A 23,251-nucleotide genomic window follows, 5' to 3' on the forward strand; every position below is an offset into this window, starting at 1 on the left:
GATAGATAGATAGATAGATAGACAGATATGGTATAAATAGATATGAGATATTGTTACGCCGAGCGCTCCGGGTCCCCGCTCCTCCCCGGAGCGCTCGCTTCACTCCCTCCGCTGCAGCGCTCCGGTCACGTCCTCTGACCCGGGGCGCTGCGATCCTGCTGCCAGCCGGGATGCGATTCGCGATGCGGGTAGCGCCCGCTCGCGATGCGCACCCCGGCTTCCCTACCTGACTCGCTCCCCGTCTGTTCTGTCCCGGCGCGCGCGGCCCCGCTCCCTAGGGCGCGCGCGCGCCGGGTCTCTGCGATTTAAAGGGCCACTGCGCCGCTGATTGGCGCAGTGGTTCCAATTAGGGTTTTCACCTGTGCACTTCCCTATATTACCTCACTTCCCTTGCACTCCCTTGCCGGATCTTGTTGCCTTAGTGCCAGTGAAAGCGTTCCTTGTGTGTTCCCTGCCTGTGTTTCCAGACCTTCTGCCGTTGCCCCTGACTACGATCCTTGCTGCCTGCCCCGACCTTCTGCTACGTCCGACCTTGCTTCTGCCTACTCCCTTGTACCGCGCCTATCTTCAGCAGCCAGAGAGGTGAGCCGTTGCTAGTGGATACGACCTGGTCACTACCGCCGCAGCAAGACCATCCCGCTTTGCGGCGGGCTCTGGTGAAAACCAGTAGTGGCTTAGAACCGGTCCACTAGCACGGTCCACGCCAATCCCTCTCTGGCACAGAGGGTCCACTACCTGCCAGCCGGCATCGTGACAGTAGATCCGGCCATGGATCCCGCTGAAGTTCCTCTGCCAGTTGTCGCTGACCTCACCACGGTGGTCGCCCAGCAGTCACAACAGATAGCGCAACAAGGCCAACAGCTGTCTCAACTGACCGTTATGCTACAACAGTTGCTACCACAGCTTCAGCAGTCATCTCCTCCGCCAGCTCCTGCACCTCCTCCGCAGCGAGTGGCCGCTCCTGGGATACGCTTATCCTTGCCAGATAAATTTGATGGGGACTCTAAGTTTTGCCGTGGCTTTCTCTCCCAATGTTCCCTGCATCTGGAGATGATGTCGGACCTGTTTCCCACTGAAAGGTCTAAGGTGGCTTTCGTAGTCAGTCTTCTGTCCGGAAAAGCCCTGTCATGGGCCACACCGCTCTGGGACCGCAATGACCCCGTCACTGCCTCAGTACACTCCTTCTTCTCGGAAATCCGAAGTGTCTTTGAGGAACCTGCCCGAGCCTCTTCTGCTGAGACTGCCCTGTTGAACCTGGTCCAGGGTAATTCTTCCGTTGGCGAGTACGCCGTACAATTCCGTACACTTGCTTCAGAATTGTCCTGGAATAATGAGGCCCTCTGCGCGACCTTCAAAAAAGGCCTATCCAGCAACATTAAAGATGTTCTGGCCGCACGAGAAATTCCTGCTAATCTACATGAACTTATTCACCTAGCCACTCGCATTGACATGCGTTTTTCTGAAAGGCGTCAGGAACTCCGCCAAGATATGGACTCTGTTCGCACAAGGCGTTTCGTCTCCTCGGCTCCTCTCTCCTCTGGTCCCCTGCAATCTGTTCCTGTGCCCCCCGCCGTGGAGGCTATGCAGGTCGACCGGTCTCGCCTGACACCCCAAGAGAGGACACGACGCCGTATGGAGAACCTCTGCCTGTACTGTGCTAGTACCGAACACTTCCTGAGGGATTGTCCTATCCGTCCTCCCCGCCTGGAAAGACGTACGCTGACTCCGCACAAAGGTGAGACAGTCCTTGATGTCTACTCTGCTTCTCCACGTCTTACTGTGCCTGTGCGGTTGTCTGCCTCTGCCTTCTCCTTCTCTACAGTGGCTTTCTTGGACTCTGGATCTGCAGGAAATTTTATTTTGGCCTCTCTCGTCAACAGGTTCAACATCCCAGTGACCGGTCTCGCCAGACCCCTCTACATCAATTGTGTAAATAATGAAAGATTGGACTGTACCATACGTTTCCGCACAGAGCCCCTTCTTATGAGCATCGGATCTCATCATGAGAGGATTGAACTTTTGGTCCTCCCCAATTGCACCTCGGAGATTCTCCTTGGACTTCCCTGGCTTCAACTTCATTCCCCAACCCTGGATTGGTCCACTGGGGAGATCAAGAGTTGGGGGTCCTCTTGTTCCAAGAACTGTCTAAAACCGGTTCCCAGTAACCCTTGCCGTAACTCTGTGGTTCCTCCAGTAACCGGTCTCCCTAAGGCCTATATGGACTTCGCGGATGTTTTCTGCAAAAAACAAGCTGAGACTCTACCTCCTCACAGGCCTTATGATTGCCCTATCGACCTCCTCCCGGGTACTACTCCACCCCGGGGCAGAATTTATCCTCTCTCTGCCCCAGAGACTCTTGCCATGTCCGAATACGTCCAGGAGAATCTAAAAAAGGGCTTTATCCGTAAATCCTCCTCTCCTGCCGGAGCCGGATTTTTCTTTGTGTCCAAAAAAGATGGCTCCCTACGTCCTTGCATTGACTACCGCGGTCTTAATAAAATCACGGTTAAGAACCGCTACCCCTTACCCCTCATCTCTGAACTCTTTGATCGCCTCCAAGGTGCCCACATCTTCACTAAATTGGACTTAAGAGGCGCCTATAACCTCATCCGCATCAGAGAGGGGGACGAGTGGAAAACGGCATTTAACACCAGAGATGGACACTTTGAGTATCTGGTCATGCCCTTTGGACTGTGTAATGCCCCTGCCGTCTTCCAAGACTTTGTCAATGAAATTTTTCGTGATCTATTATACTCCTGTGTTGTGGTATATCTGGACGATATCCTAATTTTTTCTGCCAATCTAGAAGAACACCGCCAGCATGTCCGTATGGTTCTTCAGAGACTTCGTGACAACCAACTCTATGCCAAAATTGAGAAATGTCTGTTTGAATGCCAATCTCTTCCTTTTCTAGGATATTTGGTCTCTGGCCAGGGACTACAGATGGATCCAGACAAACTCTCTGCCGTCTTAAATTGGCCACGCCCCTCCGGACTCCGTGCTATCCAACGCTTTTTGGGGTTCGCCAATTATTACAGGCAATTTATTCCACATTTTTCTACCATTGTGGCTCCTATCGTGGCTTTAACCAAGAAAAATGCTGATCCCAAGTCCTGGCCTCCTCAAGCAGAAGACTCCTTTAAACGACTCAAGTCTGCCTTTTCTTCGGCTCCCGTGCTCTCCAGACCTGACCCTTCCAAACCCTTCCTATTGGAGGTTGATGCCTCCTCAGTAGGAGCTGGAGCTGTTCTTCTACAAAAAAATCCTTCCGGGCATGCTGTCACTTGTGGTTTTTTCTCTAGGACCTTCTCTCCAGCGGAGAGGAACTACTCCATCGGGGATCGAGAGCTTCTAGCCATTAAATTAGCACTTGAGGAATGGAGGCATCTGCTGGAGGGATCAAGATTTCCTGTTATTATCTACACCGACCACAAGAACCTCTCCTACCTCCAGTCGGCCCAACGGCTGAATCCTCGCCAGGCCCGGTGGTCTCTGTTCTTTGCCCGATTTAATTTTGAGATTCACTTTCGTCCTGCCGATAAGAACATTAGGGCCGATGCTCTCTCTCGTTCCTCGGATGCCTCAGAAGTTGATCTCCCTCCGCAACACATCATTCCACCTGACTGCCTGATCTCCACTTCTCCTGCCTCCATCAGGCAGACTCCTCCAGGAAAGACCTTTGTTTCTCCACGCCAACGCCTCGGAATCCTCAAATGGGGTCACTCCTCCCATCTCGCAGGTCATGCGGGCATCAAGAAATCTGTGCAACTCATCTCCCGCTTCTATTGGTGGCCGACTCTGGAGACGGATGTTGGGGACTTTGTGCGAGCCTGCACTATCTGCGCCCGGGATAAGACTCCTCGCCAGAAGCCCGCTGGTTTTCTTCATCCTCTGCCTGTCCCCGAACAGCCTTGGTCTCTGATTGGTATGGATTTTATTACTGATTTACCCCCTTCCCGTGGCAACACCGTTATTTGGGTGGTCGTTGATCGATTCTCCAAAATGGCACATTTCATCCCTCTTCCTGGTCTTCCTTCTGCGCCTCAGTTGGCTAAACAATTTTTTGTACACATTTTTCGTCTTCACGGGTTGCCTACGCAGATTGTCTCGGATAGAGGGGTCCAATTCGTGTCTAAATTCTGGAGGGCTCTCTGTAAACAACTCAAGATTAAATTAAATTTTTCCTCTGCATATCATCCCCAGTCCAATGGACAAGTAGAAAGAATTAACCAGATCCTGGGTGATTATTTGCGACATTTTGTTTCCTCCCGCCAGGATGACTGGGCAGATCTCCTTCCATGGGCCGAATTTTCGTATAACTTCAGGGTCTCTGAATCTTCCTCCAAATCCCCATTTTTCGTGGTGTACGGCCGTCACCCTCTTCCCCCCCTCCCTACCCCCTTGCCCTCTGGTCTGCCCGCTGTGGATGAAATTTCTCGTGACCTTTCCATTATATGGAGAGAGACCCAAAATTCTCTTTTACAGGCTTCTTCACGCATGAAGAGGTTCGCGGATAAGAAGAGAAGAGCTCCCCCCGTTTTTTCCCCTGGAGACAAGGTATGGCTCTCCGCTAAATATGTCCGCTTCCGTGTCCCTAGCTACAAGTTGGGACCACGCTATCTTGGTCCTTTCAAAATTTTGTGTCAAATTAATCCTGTCTCTTATAAACTTCTTCTTCCTCCTTCTCTTCGTATCCCTAATGCCTTTCACGTCTCTCTTCTCAAACCACTCATCCTCAACCGTTTTTCTCCCAAATCTGTTCCTCCCACTCCTGTTTCCGGCTCCTCGGACGTCTTCTCGGTCAAGGAAATTTTGGCTGCCAAAAAGGTCAGAGGGAAAAATTTTTTTTTAGTTGACTGGGAGGGTTGTGGTCCTGAAGAGAGATCCTGGGAACCTGAGGACAACATCCTTGACAAAAGTCTGCTCCTCAGGTTCTCAGGCTCCAAGAAGAGGGGGAGACCCAAGGGGGGGGGTACTGTTACGCCGAGCGCTCCGGGTCCCCGCTCCTCCCCGGAGCGCTCGCTTCACTCCCTCCGCTGCAGCGCTCCGGTCACGTCCTCTGACCCGGGGCGCTGCGATCCTGCTGCCAGCCGGGATGCGATTCGCGATGCGGGTAGCGCCCGCTCGCGATGCGCACCCCGGCTTCCCTACCTGACTCGCTCCCCGTCTGTTCTGTCCCGGCGCGCGCGGCCCCGCTCCCTAGGGCGCGCGCGCGCCGGGTCTCTGCGATTTAAAGGGCCACTGCGCCGCTGATTGGCGCAGTGGTTCCAATTAGGGTTTTCACCTGTGCACTTCCCTATATTACCTCACTTCCCTTGCACTCCCTTGCCGGATCTTGTTGCCTTAGTGCCAGTGAAAGCGTTCCTTGTGTGTTCCCTGCCTGTGTTTCCAGACCTTCTGCCGTTGCCCCTGACTACGATCCTTGCTGCCTGCCCCGACCTTCTGCTACGTCCGACCTTGCTTCTGCCTACTCCCTTGTACCGCGCCTATCTTCAGCAGCCAGAGAGGTGAGCCGTTGCTAGTGGATACGACCTGGTCACTACCGCCGCAGCAAGACCATCCCGCTTTGCGGCGGGCTCTGGTGAAAACCAGTAGTGGCTTAGAACCGGTCCACTAGCACGGTCCACGCCAATCCCTCTCTGGCACAGAGGGTCCACTACCTGCCAGCCGGCATCGTGACAGATATGAGATAGATAGATATGAGATAGATAGATAGATAGATATGAGATAGATAGATATGAGATAGACAGATATGAGATAGATAGATATGAGATAGATAGATATGAGATAGATAGATAGATAGATATGAGATAGATAGATAGATAGATATGAGATAGACAGATATGAGATAGATAGATATGAGATAGATAGATATGAGATAGATATGAGATAGATAGATATTAGATAGATATGAGATAGATAGATATATAGATAGATAGATAGATAGACAGATATGGTATAAATAGATATGAGATATATCTCTCATATATATCTATATCTCATATTTATCTATCTATATTTCTCATATATATCTTTCTAAGACTAGGAGACATAGCAGTGCGGGGCCTGTATGTACGGTAGGATACAGATGACTCCGTCTTGCTGGAGGCCTTTAGGCACCAGTTGGGGAGAGCTGGAGTCAGTGTTTGGTTGAATAATGTTCTTCCAGGAGCAGCCGCGGTGAATGTAACCAAATGAATAAGAATATTTTTTCCCCCCTAAGGCAGCTCGGGAACATTAACCTCCAGTGCTGAACAGTTGGTTGTATAAAAACATTTCATATCTGGAGAAAAGAATAAGATGGTGTGATCTGGGGAAGGAGCTGATGAAGTCTTCAATCTGCTTGGTACAAGGAGCAGATTTCTTTCCATCCTGTGCGGTTATTATTAAGTAGTAAAAAATGTAAAAAGTGACTATATAGTGTAATGAATGAAAAGAGGAGGTGAAGTAAAGAAGGAAGAAGGGAAGGAAGAAAAGTAAAGAAAGAATGAAGGAAAAAATAAAGGTAGCAAAGAAGAGAGAAAAAAGGAAAACCAAGGAAGAAATTAGAAAGAAGAAAGGATGGAAGGAAGGGAGGGAGGGAGAAAAAGGAAGAAATAAAAATAAAGGAAGAAAAAGGAAATAAGGGAGGACAGATAGGAGGCAAGGAAGGAAGATAGAGGGAAAAAGGAGCATTAAAGAAAGAAAGGGATGAAGGAAAGAAGGAAGGAAATATAAAGAAAGAAAATGGAAGAAAAGAAAGAAGGAAGCAAAGGAGAGAGAAAAAGAAAAAAGAAAGAAAAATAAAGGAGGAAAAGGAAAAGAAGAAGTAAGGGAAAAAGAAGAAGAAAGAAAAATAAAGGAAGAAAAAGGAAAGAAGGAAGAACAGAAGGGAGGGAGAAAAGGGAGGCACAGAAGAAAGATAGAGTAAAAAAGGAATAAAGGAATGAAGAGAGAAGGAAAGAAAAAGGAAGGAAGAAAAAGAAGGAAAGAAAAAAGGGAAATGAAGGAAGCAGAAGCAAGAAAAAGGAAGGGAGAAAGAAATGGAAAATAAGGGAGAAGGATAAAGAAAGGAAGGAAGAAGGAGGAAAAAAGAAAAAGTAAAGAAAAGAAAAAAGATGGAAAAAATGAAGCAATAAAGTAAGGGAGAAAATGGAGGAACTCAAGAAGGAAAGTATAAAGAGAAGAATGAAAGAAAGGATGAAAGGAAGATAAGAAAGGAAGAAATGATGGAAGGAAGATACAAAAAGGAATAAATAATCACAACAAGGAAGAAAAAGAGAGAAAAAACAGGAAAGAAAAGTAAGGGATAGAGGAAGGGAGAAACTGAGAAAAAGAAAGGAAGAGAGTATGGGAGAATAAGGAAGGAAGGAAGAAAAATGAAAGGAAGGATAGATTAAATGGAAGAAAAGAAGAATGAAATAAAAGACAAAATGAAGGGACTTACAAAGGAAACAATAAAAAGAAAGATGAAAGAAATGAGGGGAGGAAGGAGGGAGACGAAAAAAGAAAACAAAGAGTAAAAGGAAGAAATGAAGGAATTAAGATAAAGTCAAAAAAGGATGAAAGGGAGAGGAAAGGAGGGAGAAGAAGGAAAGATGATATATGAAATTGAAAGACAGATACGAGCACATCAAATTTCAGGAGTAAGGGGGTGCACACAGTCCGGACGGCCCTGGTCAGAGGCACATATGCAGGTCCAAAAACAAAGGCAGCTGCAGCAAAAAGCAGGTGGTTTTATTCCATTTTCAAACACAACATGCAACATTTCAGCTGCCCATCCAACCTTTTTTAAAGGGGTACTCCGGTGCTTAGACATCTTATCCCCTATCCAAAGGATAGGGGACAAGATGCCTGATCGAGGGAGTCCCGCCGCTGGGGACCCCCGTGATCTTGCACGCGGCACCACGTTTGTAATCAGACTGATTACCGGCGACTACAGGGCGGGCAGCGTGTGACATCACGCCCCCGCCCCCGTGTGATGTCACGCTCCCCCCCCTCAATGCAAGCCTACGGGAGGGGGCGTGATAGGGGCGTGATTACAAACGTGGTGCCGCGTGCAAGATCACGGGGGTCCCCAGCGGCGGGACTCCCTTGATCAGGCATCTTGTCCCCTATCCTTTGGATAGGGGATAAGATGTCTAAGCACCGGAGTACCCCTTTAAGCATGAAAAAGTCTACATGGGCAGCTGAAATGTTGCATTTTTGCATTTAACTGAGTGCTGCAGCCACCTTTCTTCTTGGACCTAGATAGATAGATATTAGAGAGATAGATAGGTAGATAGATAGATAGATATGAGATAGATATTAGAGAGATATATAGATATGAGATAGATAGATAAGAGATAGATGGATGGATATGAGAGAGATATGAGATAGATAGATATGAGATAGAAAGATAGATATGAGAAGATATGAGATAGAGAGATATAAGATAGATAGATGATAGATATGAGATAGATATGAGATAGATAGATATGAGATAGATGGATATGAGATAGATAGATAGATATGAGATAGATAGATATGAGATAGATATGAGATAGATAGATATGAGATAGATAGATAGATATGAGATAGATAGATAGATATGAGATAGATAGATATGAGATAGATAGGCAGACAGATATACAGCTGAACAGCATTTAACTAGAGAGCCTGTGTTCTGAGAGTGTATATATCCATAGAGGCACAAAACACCATATGTCTCCATCCCACATGATATAACCAGAGGTCACGCGGTAGTGATCAGAGCGCGGTATACGAGCGGATATCCGGTGTGTTGTCATAACAGGACCGAACAGGACAAATCCAGTGTCCTGTTACTTGTGTTACATAAATGAGGTTTAATCCTTATATAACGAAGATCTTGGCAGTATAATTTATAATATAATATCATCCCTTTTTGCTCTTAGTGACCCAAAACAGCTTAAAAACTGGAACTGATACAGATGTATAACTAGAAAGATCCGAAATACACTATATTAATCTATATATGATCAGGATACATGAACACCAAGATTCTCCTCATTTACTGATGGCAAAAAGAGATATTGTAAATGTTCTGGGACTGAAAACCTAAGTGGAGTAGAAAGTTACAGAACCTTTCCATTTACAGTCATTACACTTTCTTTCCTTGGAACCTGATTCTCTTCCTCAAAGACAACTAAAGAGTTAAAGGAGCATTCCTGGACTTTAAATAGGCCAATAATTTCTTGTCAACGAGGTGCCGAAGCCCAGGATCAGCTCAATCAGCCAGTTGGCATAGTTCATGTACAGAGGCAGACAATGTGGGGGTTACTGTGCTCGGCACCCACTGAAGTGAGCAGTAAATAAAGCACAGTCCTGGGGGCGGAGCATGTTCACCCGGCCTCGGCGCTTATGTCCGCAGCAATCTGCAGCATGCAAACTTGTTCAGTCTTTAGCCGAAATGCAATTTCCAATTTACGTTGCAGAACTTCTGATGTGTGAACAGAGCAAAAGAATCCTATTGAGATGACTGGGAGGCCGCTGCAAGCAGAAGCCGTGCTGAATGTCCATAGTGTGAATGAGCCCTAAGATTCTATCTTTCACTCTCTGTACAAAACCCAGGACCTGCTGCATCTGAATGGACCCTGTGTGCAGAGCATTGCATGAGCAGTCCTCCTTATGTCACCAGAGAGCCATGAATTCCTTATGTATGCTATAAGAGCTCCCATGTGTCAATAAAGACTGTTGCCGTAATCTTCCAGGAGTGCTGCTGGATCCTTTTGCTTTGGATTTATCTATACAGTCTGCGATTGGGATTCTTTTTTTTGCCCGCTTGCACCCTGCTATTTTCATTTTTGTACTTTTGGGTCGTGCTGCCTCTATCTGTTCTATTGATAGATAGATAAATATGAGATAGATAAGAGATAGCTATATAGATAGATGATAGATATGAGATAGATAGATATGAGATAGGTAGATAGATATGATATAGATATGAGATAGATAGATAGATAAGAGATAGATAGATAGATATGATATAGATATGAGATAGATAGATAAGAGATAGATAGATATGAGATAGATAGATAGATAGGAGATAGATAGATAGATATGAGATAGATAGATATGAGATAGATAGATAGATACGAGATAGATAGATAGATAGATATGAGATAGATAGATATGAGATAGATAGATAGATATGAGATAGATAGATAGGTAGATATGAGATAGATAGATATGAGATAGATAGATATGATATAGATATGAGAGAGATAGATAGATAAGAGATAGATAGATATGAGATAGATAGATATGAGAGAGATAGATAGATATATATGAGAGAGATAGATCTCATATCTATCTATCTAATATCTATATATCTATCTACAGCATACACAGGACAGCAGCACTCCCAGGTAGTCAAAAAATAAATGTTCACTACCTGGGAGTGCTGCTGTCCTATGTATGCTGTGTGAAGTTTGGGATCCCTCACCTAGATCCTTATACAGACTGCACCCCGACATCCTATTATTTGGTGTGCTGCTTTCTTTTTAGTTATATCTATCTAAACATATGGCAGACTCCTCTCCACACTGGGATTAACCTTCATATAACTTTATAATTTCTGTGTATTATTATATTCACACTGGTTCAGTATAAAAGAGAACTGGTATCTTCTATAAAGGAGCCGCCATGTATTACCAGATGCTCAGACTGAATAAGGGATTCTACATTGATAACCAATATGGTACCGCCCTCTTGTCTACAACCAGGCATTAGCCTATAAAAGTTTGGTGACAACCAAGGTGGGAGGTATTACAGGGGCCATATTACAGGGGCCATATTAGTTCTTCATAGAGGGGGCACTTTAATTATATCATTATTTGGTGGTCACATACCCGGTAACCGTGATTATTATGTAAGATGTGGCTGCGTCCTATTGGTTGAGAATGACCTCAGTGTAAGAATCTTCTCTCCTAGGACTAATAGAAAGATGCAATTATCTAGACCTTTCCATGCTATCTGGAGGGAGATTATCTCATTTTAACTTTCCAACATTGACTGAACTATGGTAGATTCCTAATGTCCAGGCTGAAGCATTGATATCTTGTTTCTAAAGAGTCCTTGACTTGCAGCCTTGGTCACAGCATTGATTATGGATGATGATAACATGCTTTCTACTTCATTTCATTCACTACTTCCTTTATCCCCCTCTCCATTTACATTCCTTACTGTCTGTGCAGGAAAAAGCTCTGTTCGGGCTGATCTTCCTGGTTCACGAAGAGAATGAAAGAACTACAGTAACTGATGTGGAAGCCATCCATTAGTGGTTGTCACCAGTAGCTGGTATCTACGTAGTAAACCAGGATGGTATATAGTCTGACTTAAGCTAGCCACATACATTAGACCCAAACTGGCCAAATTTGCCAATCATCTGATTTGTATGAGGGGGCTCCGACTTTCTCCTGACAGCAGATGTTGGAGAGGGAGAAGGATCAGACATGTTGGATTTCAACTGCCCTATCCTCTTGTTCTTGGGGAGTTTGGCAATGACTTTATCCTATCTCCCCATTCAGAATATATTAGGGCTTGGATAAGTGTGCATGTGTATGGAGGGGATCGGGAGAGATAGCTATTGGCTTGACCAGGCAGACAGCTATCTTATCTGTATGGCCAAGTTTAATGCAATTCCTTTAATTGCCGAAGTGGCTCAGATTTCGAAGAAGGACTTAGGAATTTTGCTCATACTATTATATGCAAATTGTAATTTTCTAAAGTCAATGATCATTGATAGATGGGGGAAGGTGTTGTGAAAGCTGTATCACCTTTGGGACAAATTCTCACAGATGACATAGTAGAGCTGTCCCACCATAGCAGGAATCGGTGGAATAGCTACTTAAACTGATCACAATCACTTCTCATATGGTATTACAGATGGGCTCTTCACCAGCTTTTGTAGCTTCAACATCTTTGGTCTTACGAGTTTTCTCTTCAGAAGAATTTTTGGAAGGACTTGTACCTTTTGGTCACAAATAAATAAGACAGAGCTTCTCTGTAACCATCACAACTTCTTGTAGACAAACAGATTTTCATTGTTGCAGGTCACTGACTGTACATTCCCAGAGCCCTTCGACTTTCATTAAGAATACAAATCAGTCTCTTCCCAGTTAATGAGAAAATAGGACACATGATGGAAGAACATCTGAAATAAAATATCCTGATGTAACAACCCCCCGCAGAGAGATTCAGAGCCCTATGTACCAGACGTGGGGTTAATAACAACATTCTCTGTTCTTAAACCCGTTAAATATGCAATAGCCATTTATTTTCTGTACAACAACTAGCTGTCACATCAGGTTTAAGGGAGCAGTAATGGATTGGAGGAGTCGCAGGACCCATGTGTCTCATTAATGGACAGCCGGGGCTGGATATCCCAAATGGATGTTATGTAATACAAAATAATTGAAAGAAAGCACAGTAGAATTAATGTAGCATCAGTAAAAGACCCCATAGATAGGTCCTTCTTGGGCAATCATAACTATACACAGACATCTTGTGAATCTATAATGAGTTTTGAAATGACTTGGGACACTTCATTCATTTAAAATAATTGGATCATGAATAATAAAATAAATTATCAAAAGGAATAAAAACCAACTTTCTATTCAAAAAACCCATTTTGAAAATGCCAAGAGAAGATCTCTCTCATAGACAACTCTGAAGAACTGAAGGAACAACAAGCAAGATGATAGATGGAGACAAACATGACATTGCGGAACCTGAGAACAGAAGATGCAATGTTCTCGAGAAACAGACATAGTCAAAATGAAACCTTGCTAAAAAAAACAAATAATATATATAATATAATAATAATAAAATATAATAATGGTTGAAGTTACTGAGTAGTAGTTAAGACCATAGGAATAGATTTTTGGAAATATCTTTGGTGCCAATAACTTCTCAAAACCAAGCATAAGACTTAGTATAATTGTCTATGCTTTCCTATGCAAGCTTTGCCCCTAGAAGATGGCCAAGATATTGGGTCATCTTACCTGTGGATGTTCATTTCCCGAGGTGGTCGTCTTGCTTTGTCGTAAGTCACTTTGGCAAATATCCCAACGATAAATATGAAGGTGATTACCCCACAGGTGATATATACAGTGGTGTTGGTTTTGTCATTAAGTGGGTCATAGGCATCGACTTCTACCATAACATCATTCGGTTTGGTAGTAACGACCCAAATAAGCTTCTTACACCCAATTTGATCCAGTCTTTTGTTCCGTTGCTCACAACAATATCGTAAAGAACATGTCCCACAACAGTAGGGGTGAGTGGTGTGGTTACAGTCAAACTCTTTGTCCCATTGACCACTGACATCATAATAGCCCAAGCACTTCTCGTAAGGTAGTGCAACTGGGTTCTTCACCTTCCGTGTGGTGACAGGAAGGGGCACTGCTGTGGCATTAAGGTCCTTCGCTTTGGGAGGGTTGGCAGGTTTTTTGGATGGACCCTGGTTCTTGTTACCTTTTGCTTTAGCTGCGGCTTCACAATGATAAAGAAGACCAAGTGGATCTAAGTAGACCACAAGAAGTAGCACGTGTTGCCACCTCATGATCAACCGGTACCCAGCGTTGAACCTTGACAATAAGGCAGAATTTTTTTTTTCTCCTTTTTTCTTTGCCTAGTAGATATATGGCAAGATGTAATGTAAAGGCTTGAATTTTTGTCCTAAATATAACGTCCCCTCCAATCTGAAATTATCCATGAGCTCATTTCTCTCTCTGTCATTGAGATACTCCACCGCTGGTGACACCAGAAGACTTGGAAGTCACGCAACTTATTCCAGATCGAGGGCTGCCTAAATGTTCAACATGTAGATAGGCTTCCGGATACATCCCAATGAGAGTGATGCCAAGGAATGATAGACATTGACCATATGCATGTCAAGTAACGCTCTAGCCCATCATGTATGTAGTCAGCTCCTGGATATGGGAAATAAAAAATAAAAAAATCAGATTAACAATAAGAGCTCAATATCCCCCCCTTATATTAATGTGTGCACAAGCATTATAAAAACCCACCGCCCCATGGGGCTGGATCCACATAGTAGATAGTGTCTCACTTCATATATAATGCACAATATCAGCTAAAGCTGACTCCCTATATTAATTCAAGGATGAAGAAAAGGCGAAAAAGAGACATAATATTGATTTTCAAAGCTTCTTTTTCCTCCCTTTTTGAATCTGTAAAAAGTCTGGGTGAAAGGATCCTGGATGGTAGAGCTTTAGGATCCCAGGAGAAAGCCTTCAGCATCAAACGGCTCCGATTGCAGACACATCAAGGAAAGCTTGGAGAGGAGCTTTTGTACAACTGGTGCCAACCTAAGTGGTCTAAGTCCCAGCTCACTTATCTTAACACTCTGACAACCCGTCAATAAGGCGATATCTGGAAACGTGACTCCAGGAAGCATTACCCAAGCAGAACCCACAATCATCTCCCCCCCCCCCCCCCACACCCCCTCGATTTTCTCAGCCAAGCCAAGATTCTTACATCATTAGTCTTAAATCATATAACCTTAAACCCCCCTCCCGTTTGCCCAGCTACATCTGTCATGGAATAAATATGCTCATGTATAATCCCGTTAACCTAAAAATATACAAATTCTGGACCCAGTCATGCAAATCTTGGGTCATCATTCAGTGCATATATATATAGTCAAGAGCATCGTCTGCAAACCTCATGCATGATCATCCAGCCGACCGTACTCACCCTCATCTCTCACTGCAGATGTTAAAAGCTGTTCTTCAATGAATAGGAGAAGCTGCTGCCTGCACTAGTAAAACAAGAGGAGGAGATGTTCTCTGTGTAAGTCCGCCCACAGTGGTTTTATCCCTGCATCAATTGATACAGGCGTCACCATTTCACTAGTTGAGGACCATGTTTAGCCCGGGATGAGTGGTCATGGAGAGCTCTTAGGAGTATATTGGGATAGTGATGGGGAGGGGGGGCTGGGAGCTGCAGACTGGCTGAGGAGGTCATGTCCAGTCCTTTAACGTTCCTCTCAGTGATACAGAGAGGTGTGGAGATCAATGGAATTATCCTAGGAATGACACAAGCAGAGATCACAGATGTATGGGGGATAGTCATGGCTCCATTCCAGAGTAAATGAACGCTCGACTCCTCACGTACCACAATCCAGACTTTGTGGGAATTCTCCTGCATCCTACAGGACCTTCTATATAGATGCAGGGCCCCCTCCCCATGATAACTCCTATGTCCACTATGAAGATACATCCCTTGTACAAAGAGCTTGCAGTCTATGTGATGCCAGAATCTGTAAGAGTTTCTCTGTACTGTCCATGCCATAACATTTACTGTATTATATGCATGATGTTAAAAAGCTGGATACAAAGAGTTAACAGGGCACCACAAGAGCTGGCAGTTGTTAACCCTTTACATGGTGTTTGCATGTCATTTCTATGGCATAGTGTCTCCTAAGGTGGAAGGCAATGAGTTAAGGATGACACGGCTTAAGGTGGCAGAGTATATTAGACAAGAGGCTGGAGGTTGTCTATAGCGCCCCCCGGGGGGTTATTCTAAGTATATGGATGAAGTATTTGGAAAGACTATTGCTATATTAAGAACAATGGGCACATATATATATATATATATATATATATATATATATATATATACACACATACTCCCAAACACATATACATACACACAAACACATATAAATATATACATACACACAAACACATATACACACAAACAGTGGGGCAAAAACGTATGTACGTGTGTTTTGTGTGATGTATGTATGTGTGATGTCCCACTACAGGTACATGGTACTGTACTACCTGTAGGCCCTGTCAGGTTGAGTCCCTCAGTGGTCTGGGATCTCTCCTACACGGACTCCCCTTGTTCTCTTGTTAATTTATTAAATGTGGTATGTGTCTATTTAAGAGCATAGACAGGATCCTAATGTCTAGATAGTATACAGGGCCTGTGGAGGACTCAAGGACCTGTGTGAGTAATCCTGTCACATGTTATGTTATGCAGTTATATGATTTGTTACTACATGTATTCCCAGAGAGCACCAGCTTTAACCTATGACCCACAGCTTGACCAATGGGCTTTAGTCCAGCCCCCCACTATATAAAGGGGTGGCCATCTTTAATTCACTCTCTTGTACCATCAAAGTCTTTGCTGAAGCAGCTACCAGAGATCCTCAGGACAAGTGTTCAGCATCTGAAGTACCACAAAGCTACAACTCTTCAGTAAGTCTACAAGTCTATGTCTGCTGTCACTGAAGTTAGTCAAGTCCTGCACATAGTACCAGTCAAGTCTAAATTACAAGTCAAAGTCAAGTTTATTACAAGTATTGGTCCAGCAAGCTGCGAGGTCCTCTGGGTCCTGGTCACCTCTCTGGGAATTTTGGCCATGGCTGTGAAGATAATTACACCTGTCTTCTGTTCAGTAAAGCCTCTGTTTACTTTCAACTGGTTGTGGACTCTTTATTCACTACTAGCCCGTGGGATAGCCGAGAATCCGGCCGTGTGGTGTTCCGGAACTCGAAAACCACACTGGCGTCACGATCACATAGGGGTTAATACCATTAGACCCCCGGGGTTAATAACATCTGATCCCAACACTCATTACAGCAACACCCGTGGCCCTGCCACTCACCACAGTGGCACACCACATATTTATATGTGTTTGTGTCTATGCATGTATGTATGTATATGTGTAACGCCGAGCGGCTTCCCCCGAGTGCTCGCGGCATTGTAGTAACAGCAGCGCTCCGGTCTCTGTCTCTGACCACGAGCGCTGCTGTGTTCGTGCCGGCGGGGACGCGATCCGTTCTACTCCCCCTCCTCCTGTGTCTGTCTCGTTCCGGCGCGCGCGGCCCCGCTCCCTAAGGCGCGCGCGCGCCGATGTTCTGAGATTTAAAGGGCCAGCGCACCGTTAATTGGTGCCTGGCCCAATTAGTTCTAATCACTTCCCATTCCTATAAAAACCCACTTCCCCTTCCTGTCCTCGCCGGATCTTGTTGCCCTAGTGCCCTGAGAAAGCGTTTTGTGTATCCCAAGCCTGTGTATCCAGACCCTTGCCATTGCCCCTGACTACGACCCATTGCTGCCTGCCCTGACCTTCTGCTCTTGCATCTTATACGGCGAAAAATACGGTACATACGCAGACACACATATACATGCATAGACCCAAACACATATACATACATAGACACAAACACATATACATACATACATCACACAAAACACACGTACATACGTACAAAGTAGGGATCGACCGATTATCGGTATGGCCGATATTATCGGCCGATAATCACGCTTTTGGGCATTATCAGTATCGGCAATTACCTTGCCGATAAGCCAATAATGCCCCGCCCCCCACCGCACCGCGACCGCCACCTCCCCGACCCGCCGCACCGCACCCCCGATCCACCGCACCGCGTCGCACCCCTCACCGTGATGCTGGGCGGTATACCGGTATGGATTTTTGCCCATACCGCTATACCGGTCGGGCCCCTCCCCCACCCTCCGAGTCAATAAAAAAATTAAACTTACCCGTAATGGGGGTGGTCCAGGCCATCCATCCTTCCTGTAGTGTCTGGGGGCGTTCCGGGTGAAGAGTGAACCGGTCCGGGCTGTCCTTCTTCTCCGGCGGTCATCTTCTTCACCCTGGGCAGGCTCCGGCCTAGTACACTGCATAGACGCCGCTACGCCGTGACGTCAGGTGCATCGCTGCGCACGGGCGTCACTGCGCAGCGGCGTCTATGCAGCGTACTAGGCCGGAGCCTGCCCGGAGTGGAGAAGATGACCGCCGAAGAAGAAGGACAGCCCGGACCGGTTCACTCTTCACCCGGAACGCCCCCAGACACTACAGGAAGGAAGGATGGATGGCCCGGACCACCCTGACAGGTAGGGGGAGAGAAGCGGGTGGCGGCGGCGGCCTATGGCCCCGCAAAAGCCACTGCAGATCATTGATTTAAAGCGCCCGCTTTAAATCAATGATCTGCAGCGGTGTCGCAGGGGGTTAAATAGCCGATAACTTATACCGGAATATCAGTATAAGTTATCGGCTATCGGCCCTAACCTGCACCGATTATCGGTATCGGCCCTAAAAAAACGATATCGGTCGATCCCTAGTACAAAGACACAAATACATACATATATTTGGGATGCACCGTAAGGGAAATTTTGGTCCGAAACCGAAAATTTAGGTTGTGCTTGCTGAAAACCGAAAATGCATGGCCCGGCCATTTTTTTAAATATATTTTTTATATAACTTTTTATTTTTCTGTATACAGGGATGTATGAGGGCTTTTTTTTTTTGCACCGTGATCTGAAGTTTTTATTGGTACCATTCTAGTTCTGATGTTTTAGTTTTTTTAATACTTTTAAATACATATATTTTTGCACTTATTTTTGCCATTCACCATGCGGGATCATTAACATAAAGTTTCTATGAACCAAACATTTATGCACCCGGCGATACCAGATATGTTTTATTTACTTTTTTTTTTTTTACACTTTTTTTTTTAAATAGGAAAAGAGGGGCTTTTTTTATATTTTTTATTGGGGGACGCACTTATTCACTTTTATTAAAACTTTTCCCAGTATGTAGAGATACAATGCATTACAAGCCTTTTTGTCTTCTGTGCTGGAGGTTATGAGCTTGTAATGCATTCGATTATTTATATATATATATATATACACACACACACACATCCACCACACAAACACATATACATACACAGACACAAACACATATACATACACATGCACAAACAGATATCCATACATAGACGCAAACACATATACATACACAGACATAAACACATATACATACACAGGCACAAACAGATATCTATACATAGACACAAACACATATTCATATATAGACACAGACACAAACACATATACATACACAGGCACAAACAGATATCCATATATAGACACAAACACATATTCATATATAGACACAAACACATATACATACATAGACACAAACACATATACATACACAGGCACAAACAGATATCCATATATAGACACAAACACATATTCATATATAGACACAAACACATATACATACACAGGCGCAAACAGATATCCATTCATAGACGCAAACACATATTCATATATAGACACAAACACATATTCATATATAGACACAAACACATATACATACATAGACACAAACACATATACATACACATGCACAAACAGATATCCATACATAGACGCAAACACATATTCATATATAGACACAAACACATATACATACATAGACACAAACACATATTCATATATAGACACAAACACATATACATACAGAGACACAAACACATATACATACACATGCACAAACAGATATCCATACATAGATGCAAACACATATACATACATAGACTGATGCTCCCTGAGCCTGCAGGACAGCTTGAACATCTTTGGAACTTGTTTGGGGCTGCTTATCCACCATCCGGACTATCCTGTGTTGACACCTTTCATAAATTTTTCTCTTCCGTCCACGCCCAGGGAGATTAGCTACAGTGCCATGGGTTGTAAACTTCTTGATAATGTTGCGCACTGTGGATAAAGCAAATCTAGATCTCTGGAGATGGACTTGTAACCTTGAGATTGTTGATATTTTCCCACAATTTTGGTTCTCAAGTCCTCAGACAGTTCTCTTCTCCTCTTTCTGTTGTCCATGCTTAGTGTGGCACACACAGACACACAATGCAAAGACTAAGTGGACATCTCTCCTTTTTATCTGCTTTCAGGTGTGATGTTTATATTGCCCGCCCCTGTTACTTGCCCCAGGTGAGTATAAAGGAACATCACATGCTTGAAACAATCTTATTTATCCACAATTTTGAAAGGGTGAAAATAATTTTGTCCAGACCATTTTTGGAGTTTGGTGACATTATGTCCAGTTTGCTTTTTTCTCTCCCTTTTTTGGTTTAATTCCAATACACACAAAGGGAATAAACATGTGTATAGCAAAACATGTGTTACTGCAATCCCTTTCTGTGAGAAATACTTCATTTTCTTTAACACTTTCAGGGGAGCCAACATTTACGGCCATGAATGTATAGACAAACACAAATACATACATACACCACACACAACACATATACATTGTCACGATGCCGGCTGGCAGGTAGTGGATCCTCTGTGCCAGAGAGGGATGGCGAGGACCGCGCTAGTGGACCGGTTCTAAGCCACTACAGGTTTTCACCAGAGCCCGCCGCAAAGCGGGATGGTCTTGCTGCGGCGGTAGTGACCAGGTCGTATCCACTAGCAACGGCTCACCTCTCTGGCTGCTGAAGATACTGAAGATAGGCGAGGTACAAGGGAGTAGGCAGAAGCAAAGTCGGACGTAGCAGAAGGTCGGGGGCAGGCGGCAAGATTCGTAGTCAGGGGAGATAGCAGGAGATCTGGTACACTGGTTATAAACACACAAAACGCTTTCACTGGCACTAAGGCAACAAGATCCGGCAAGGGAGTACAAGGGAGGAGACTAGATATAGCCAGGGAACAGGTGGGAGCCAATTAAGCTAATTGGGCCAGGCACCAATCATTGGTGCACTGGCCCTTTAAATCTCAGGGAGCTGGCGCGCGCGCGCCCTAGAGAGCGGAGCCGCGCGCGCCAGCACATGACAGCAGGAGACGGGAACGGGTAAGTGACCTGGGATGCGACTCGCGAGCGGGCGCGTCCCGCTGTGCGAATCGCATCCCCAACGGCCAGGACAGGGCAGCGCTCCCGGTCAGCGGGACCGACCGGGGCGCTGCGGAGAGAGAGACGCCGTACGCGCTCCGGGGAGGAGCGGGGACCCGGAGCGCTAGGCGTAACAGTACCCCCCCCCTTAGGTCTCCCCTTCCCTTTGTCTGGTAACTGCCTCCCCTGGGATGAGGACACCGGGAAAGGATGGAGGGATTCCTCAACAGCAGGCGGAACAGCAGGAGTAGGGATGGGGAGGGAGGGCAGAGGGCGAGACTTGGCACGGGGCAGTGTGACACCAGGACGAGGGCCAAGAGGGGACACAGAGGTTTGCCTGATGGGACTGGGAGGGGGGGAGAGGTATTTCTTGTGGCAGGCAGAGTCCTTAATGACCTTAGGGGGACCGGATACAGGAGGAACCACAGGGTCACGGCAGGGAGTACTGGGGACCGGTTGAAGGCAGTCCTTGGAACAAGAGGGACCCCAACTCTTGATCTCCCCAGTGGACCAATCCAGGGTTGGGGAATGGTGTTGAAGCCAGGGTAGTCCAAGGAGAACTTCAGAAGTGCAATTAGGAAGGACAAAAAATACAATTTCCTCGTGATGAGGTCCGATGCACATTAGGAGGGGCTCTGTGCGATAACGCACGGTGCAGTCCAATCTGGCTCCGTTGACCGCGGAAATGTGGAGTGGCTTGACAAGACGGGTCACCGGAATGCGGAATTTATTCACTAAGGACTCCCGAATAAAATTCCCAGAAGCTCCAGAGTCCAGGCAGGCCACGGCTGAGAGGGGAGAGCTGGCTGACGTAGAAATCCGAACAGGCACTGTGAGACGTGGAGAAGTCGACTTAGCATCAAGAGACGCCACACCCACGAGAGCTGGGTGCGAGCGTGCGTTTCCCAGACGTGGAGGACGGATTGGGCACTCCACCAAAAAATGTTCAGTACTGGCACAGTACAGACAAAGATTCTCTTCCTTACGGCGATTCCTCTCTTCCAGGGTCAGGCGAGACCGATCCACTTGCATGGCCTCCTCGGCGGAAGGCCTAGGCGCAGATTGCAGTGGAGACTGTGGGAGAGGTGTCCAGAGATCTAAGTCTTTTTCCTGGCGGAGCTCTTGATGCCTCTCAGAAAAACGCATGTCAATGCGAGTGGCTAGATGAATGAGTTCATGCAGGTTAGCAGGAGTCTCTCGTGCGGCCAGAACATCTTTAATGTTGCTGGATAGGCCTTTTTTAAAGGTCGCGCAGAGAGCCTCATTATTCCAGGAAAGTTCAGAAGCAAGGGTACGGAATTGTATGGCGTACTCGCCAACGGAAGAATTACCCTGGACGAGGTTCAGCAGGGCAGTCTCAGCAGAAGAGGCTCGGGCAGGTTCCTCAAAGACACTTCGAATTTCCGAGAAGAAGGAGTGTACCGAGGCGGTGACGGGGTCATTGCGGTCCCAGAGCGGTGTGGCCCATGACAGAGCTTTTCCAGACAGAAGGCTGACTACGAAAGCCACCTTAGACCTTTCAGTGGGAAACAGGTCCGACATCATCTCCAAGTGCAATGAACATTGCGAAAGAAAGCCACGGCAAAACTTAGAGTCCCCATTAAATTTGTCCGGCAAGGACAGGCGGAGGCTAGGAGTGGCCACTCGCTGCGGAGGAGGTGCAGGAGCTGGCGGAGGAGATGATTGCTGAAGAAGTTGCGAATGTTGGCGCACAATGGTGGACACTTCCGACAGCTGGTGGGTTAGAAGGGCGACCTGTCGGGCGATATCAGAGACAACTGGCAGGGGAACCTCAGCGGGATCCATGGCCGGATCTACTGTCACGATGCCGGCTGGCAGGTAGTGGATCCTCTGTGCCAGAGAGGGATGGCGAGGACCGCGCTAGTGGACCGGTTCTAAGCCACTACAGGTTTTCACCAGAGCCCGCCGCAAAGCGGGATGGTCTTGCTGCGGCGGTAGTGACCAGGTCGTATCCACTAGCAACGGCTCACCTCTCTGGCTGCTGAAGATACTGAAGATAGGCGAGGTACAAGGGAGTAGGCAGAAGCAAAGTCGGACGTAGCAGAAGGTCGGGGGCAGGCGGCAAGATTCGTAGTCAGGGGAGATAGCAGGAGATCTGGTACACTGGTTATAAACACACAAAACGCTTTCACTGGCACTAAGGCAACAAGATCCGGCAAGGGAGTACAAGGGAGGAGACTAGATATAGCCAGGGAACAGGTGGGAGCCAATTAAGCTAATTGGGCCAGGCACCAATCATTGGTGCACTGGCCCTTTAAATCTCAGGGAGCTGGCGCGCGCGCGCCCTAGAGAGCGGAGCCGCGCGCGCCAGCACATGACAGCAGGAGACGGGAACGGGTAAGTGACCTGGGATGCGACTCGCGAGCGGGCGCGTCCCGCTGTGCGAATCGCATCCCCAACGGCCAGGACAGGGCAGCGCTCCCGGTCAGCGGGACCGACCGGGGCGCTGCGGAGAGAGAGACGCCGTACGCGCTCCGGGGAGGAGCGGGGACCCGGAGCGCTAGGCGTAACATACATACATAGAAACAAACAC

The 23,251-nt window shown here is 46.3% G+C and overlaps 1 protein-coding gene across 24 annotated transcripts in view; it reads right to left on the bottom strand.

The window, feature by feature from the left end:
- Window positions 1–23,251, bottom strand: part of SHISA6 (shisa family member 6) — a 595,422-nt gene that overhangs the window by 247,388 nt on the left and 324,783 nt on the right. For 20 of the 24 annotated variants that reach the window (XM_056549465.1, XM_056549454.1, XM_056549466.1 and 17 more), the window contains one exon: window positions 13,005–13,934. In XM_056549465.1, the coding sequence (XP_056405440.1) occupies window positions 13,005–13,564 (560 nt within the window). In that variant the 5' untranslated portion in view covers window positions 13,565–13,934. The other 4 variants (XM_056549456.1, XM_056549460.1, XM_056549459.1 and 1 more) reach the window with 4 other exon arrangements.

Source organism: Hyla sarda, chromosome 13 (genome assembly GCF_029499605.1).
Source record: "Hyla sarda isolate aHylSar1 chromosome 13, aHylSar1.hap1, whole genome shotgun sequence".
Lineage (NCBI taxonomy): Eukaryota > Metazoa > Chordata > Amphibia > Anura > Hylidae > Hyla > Hyla sarda.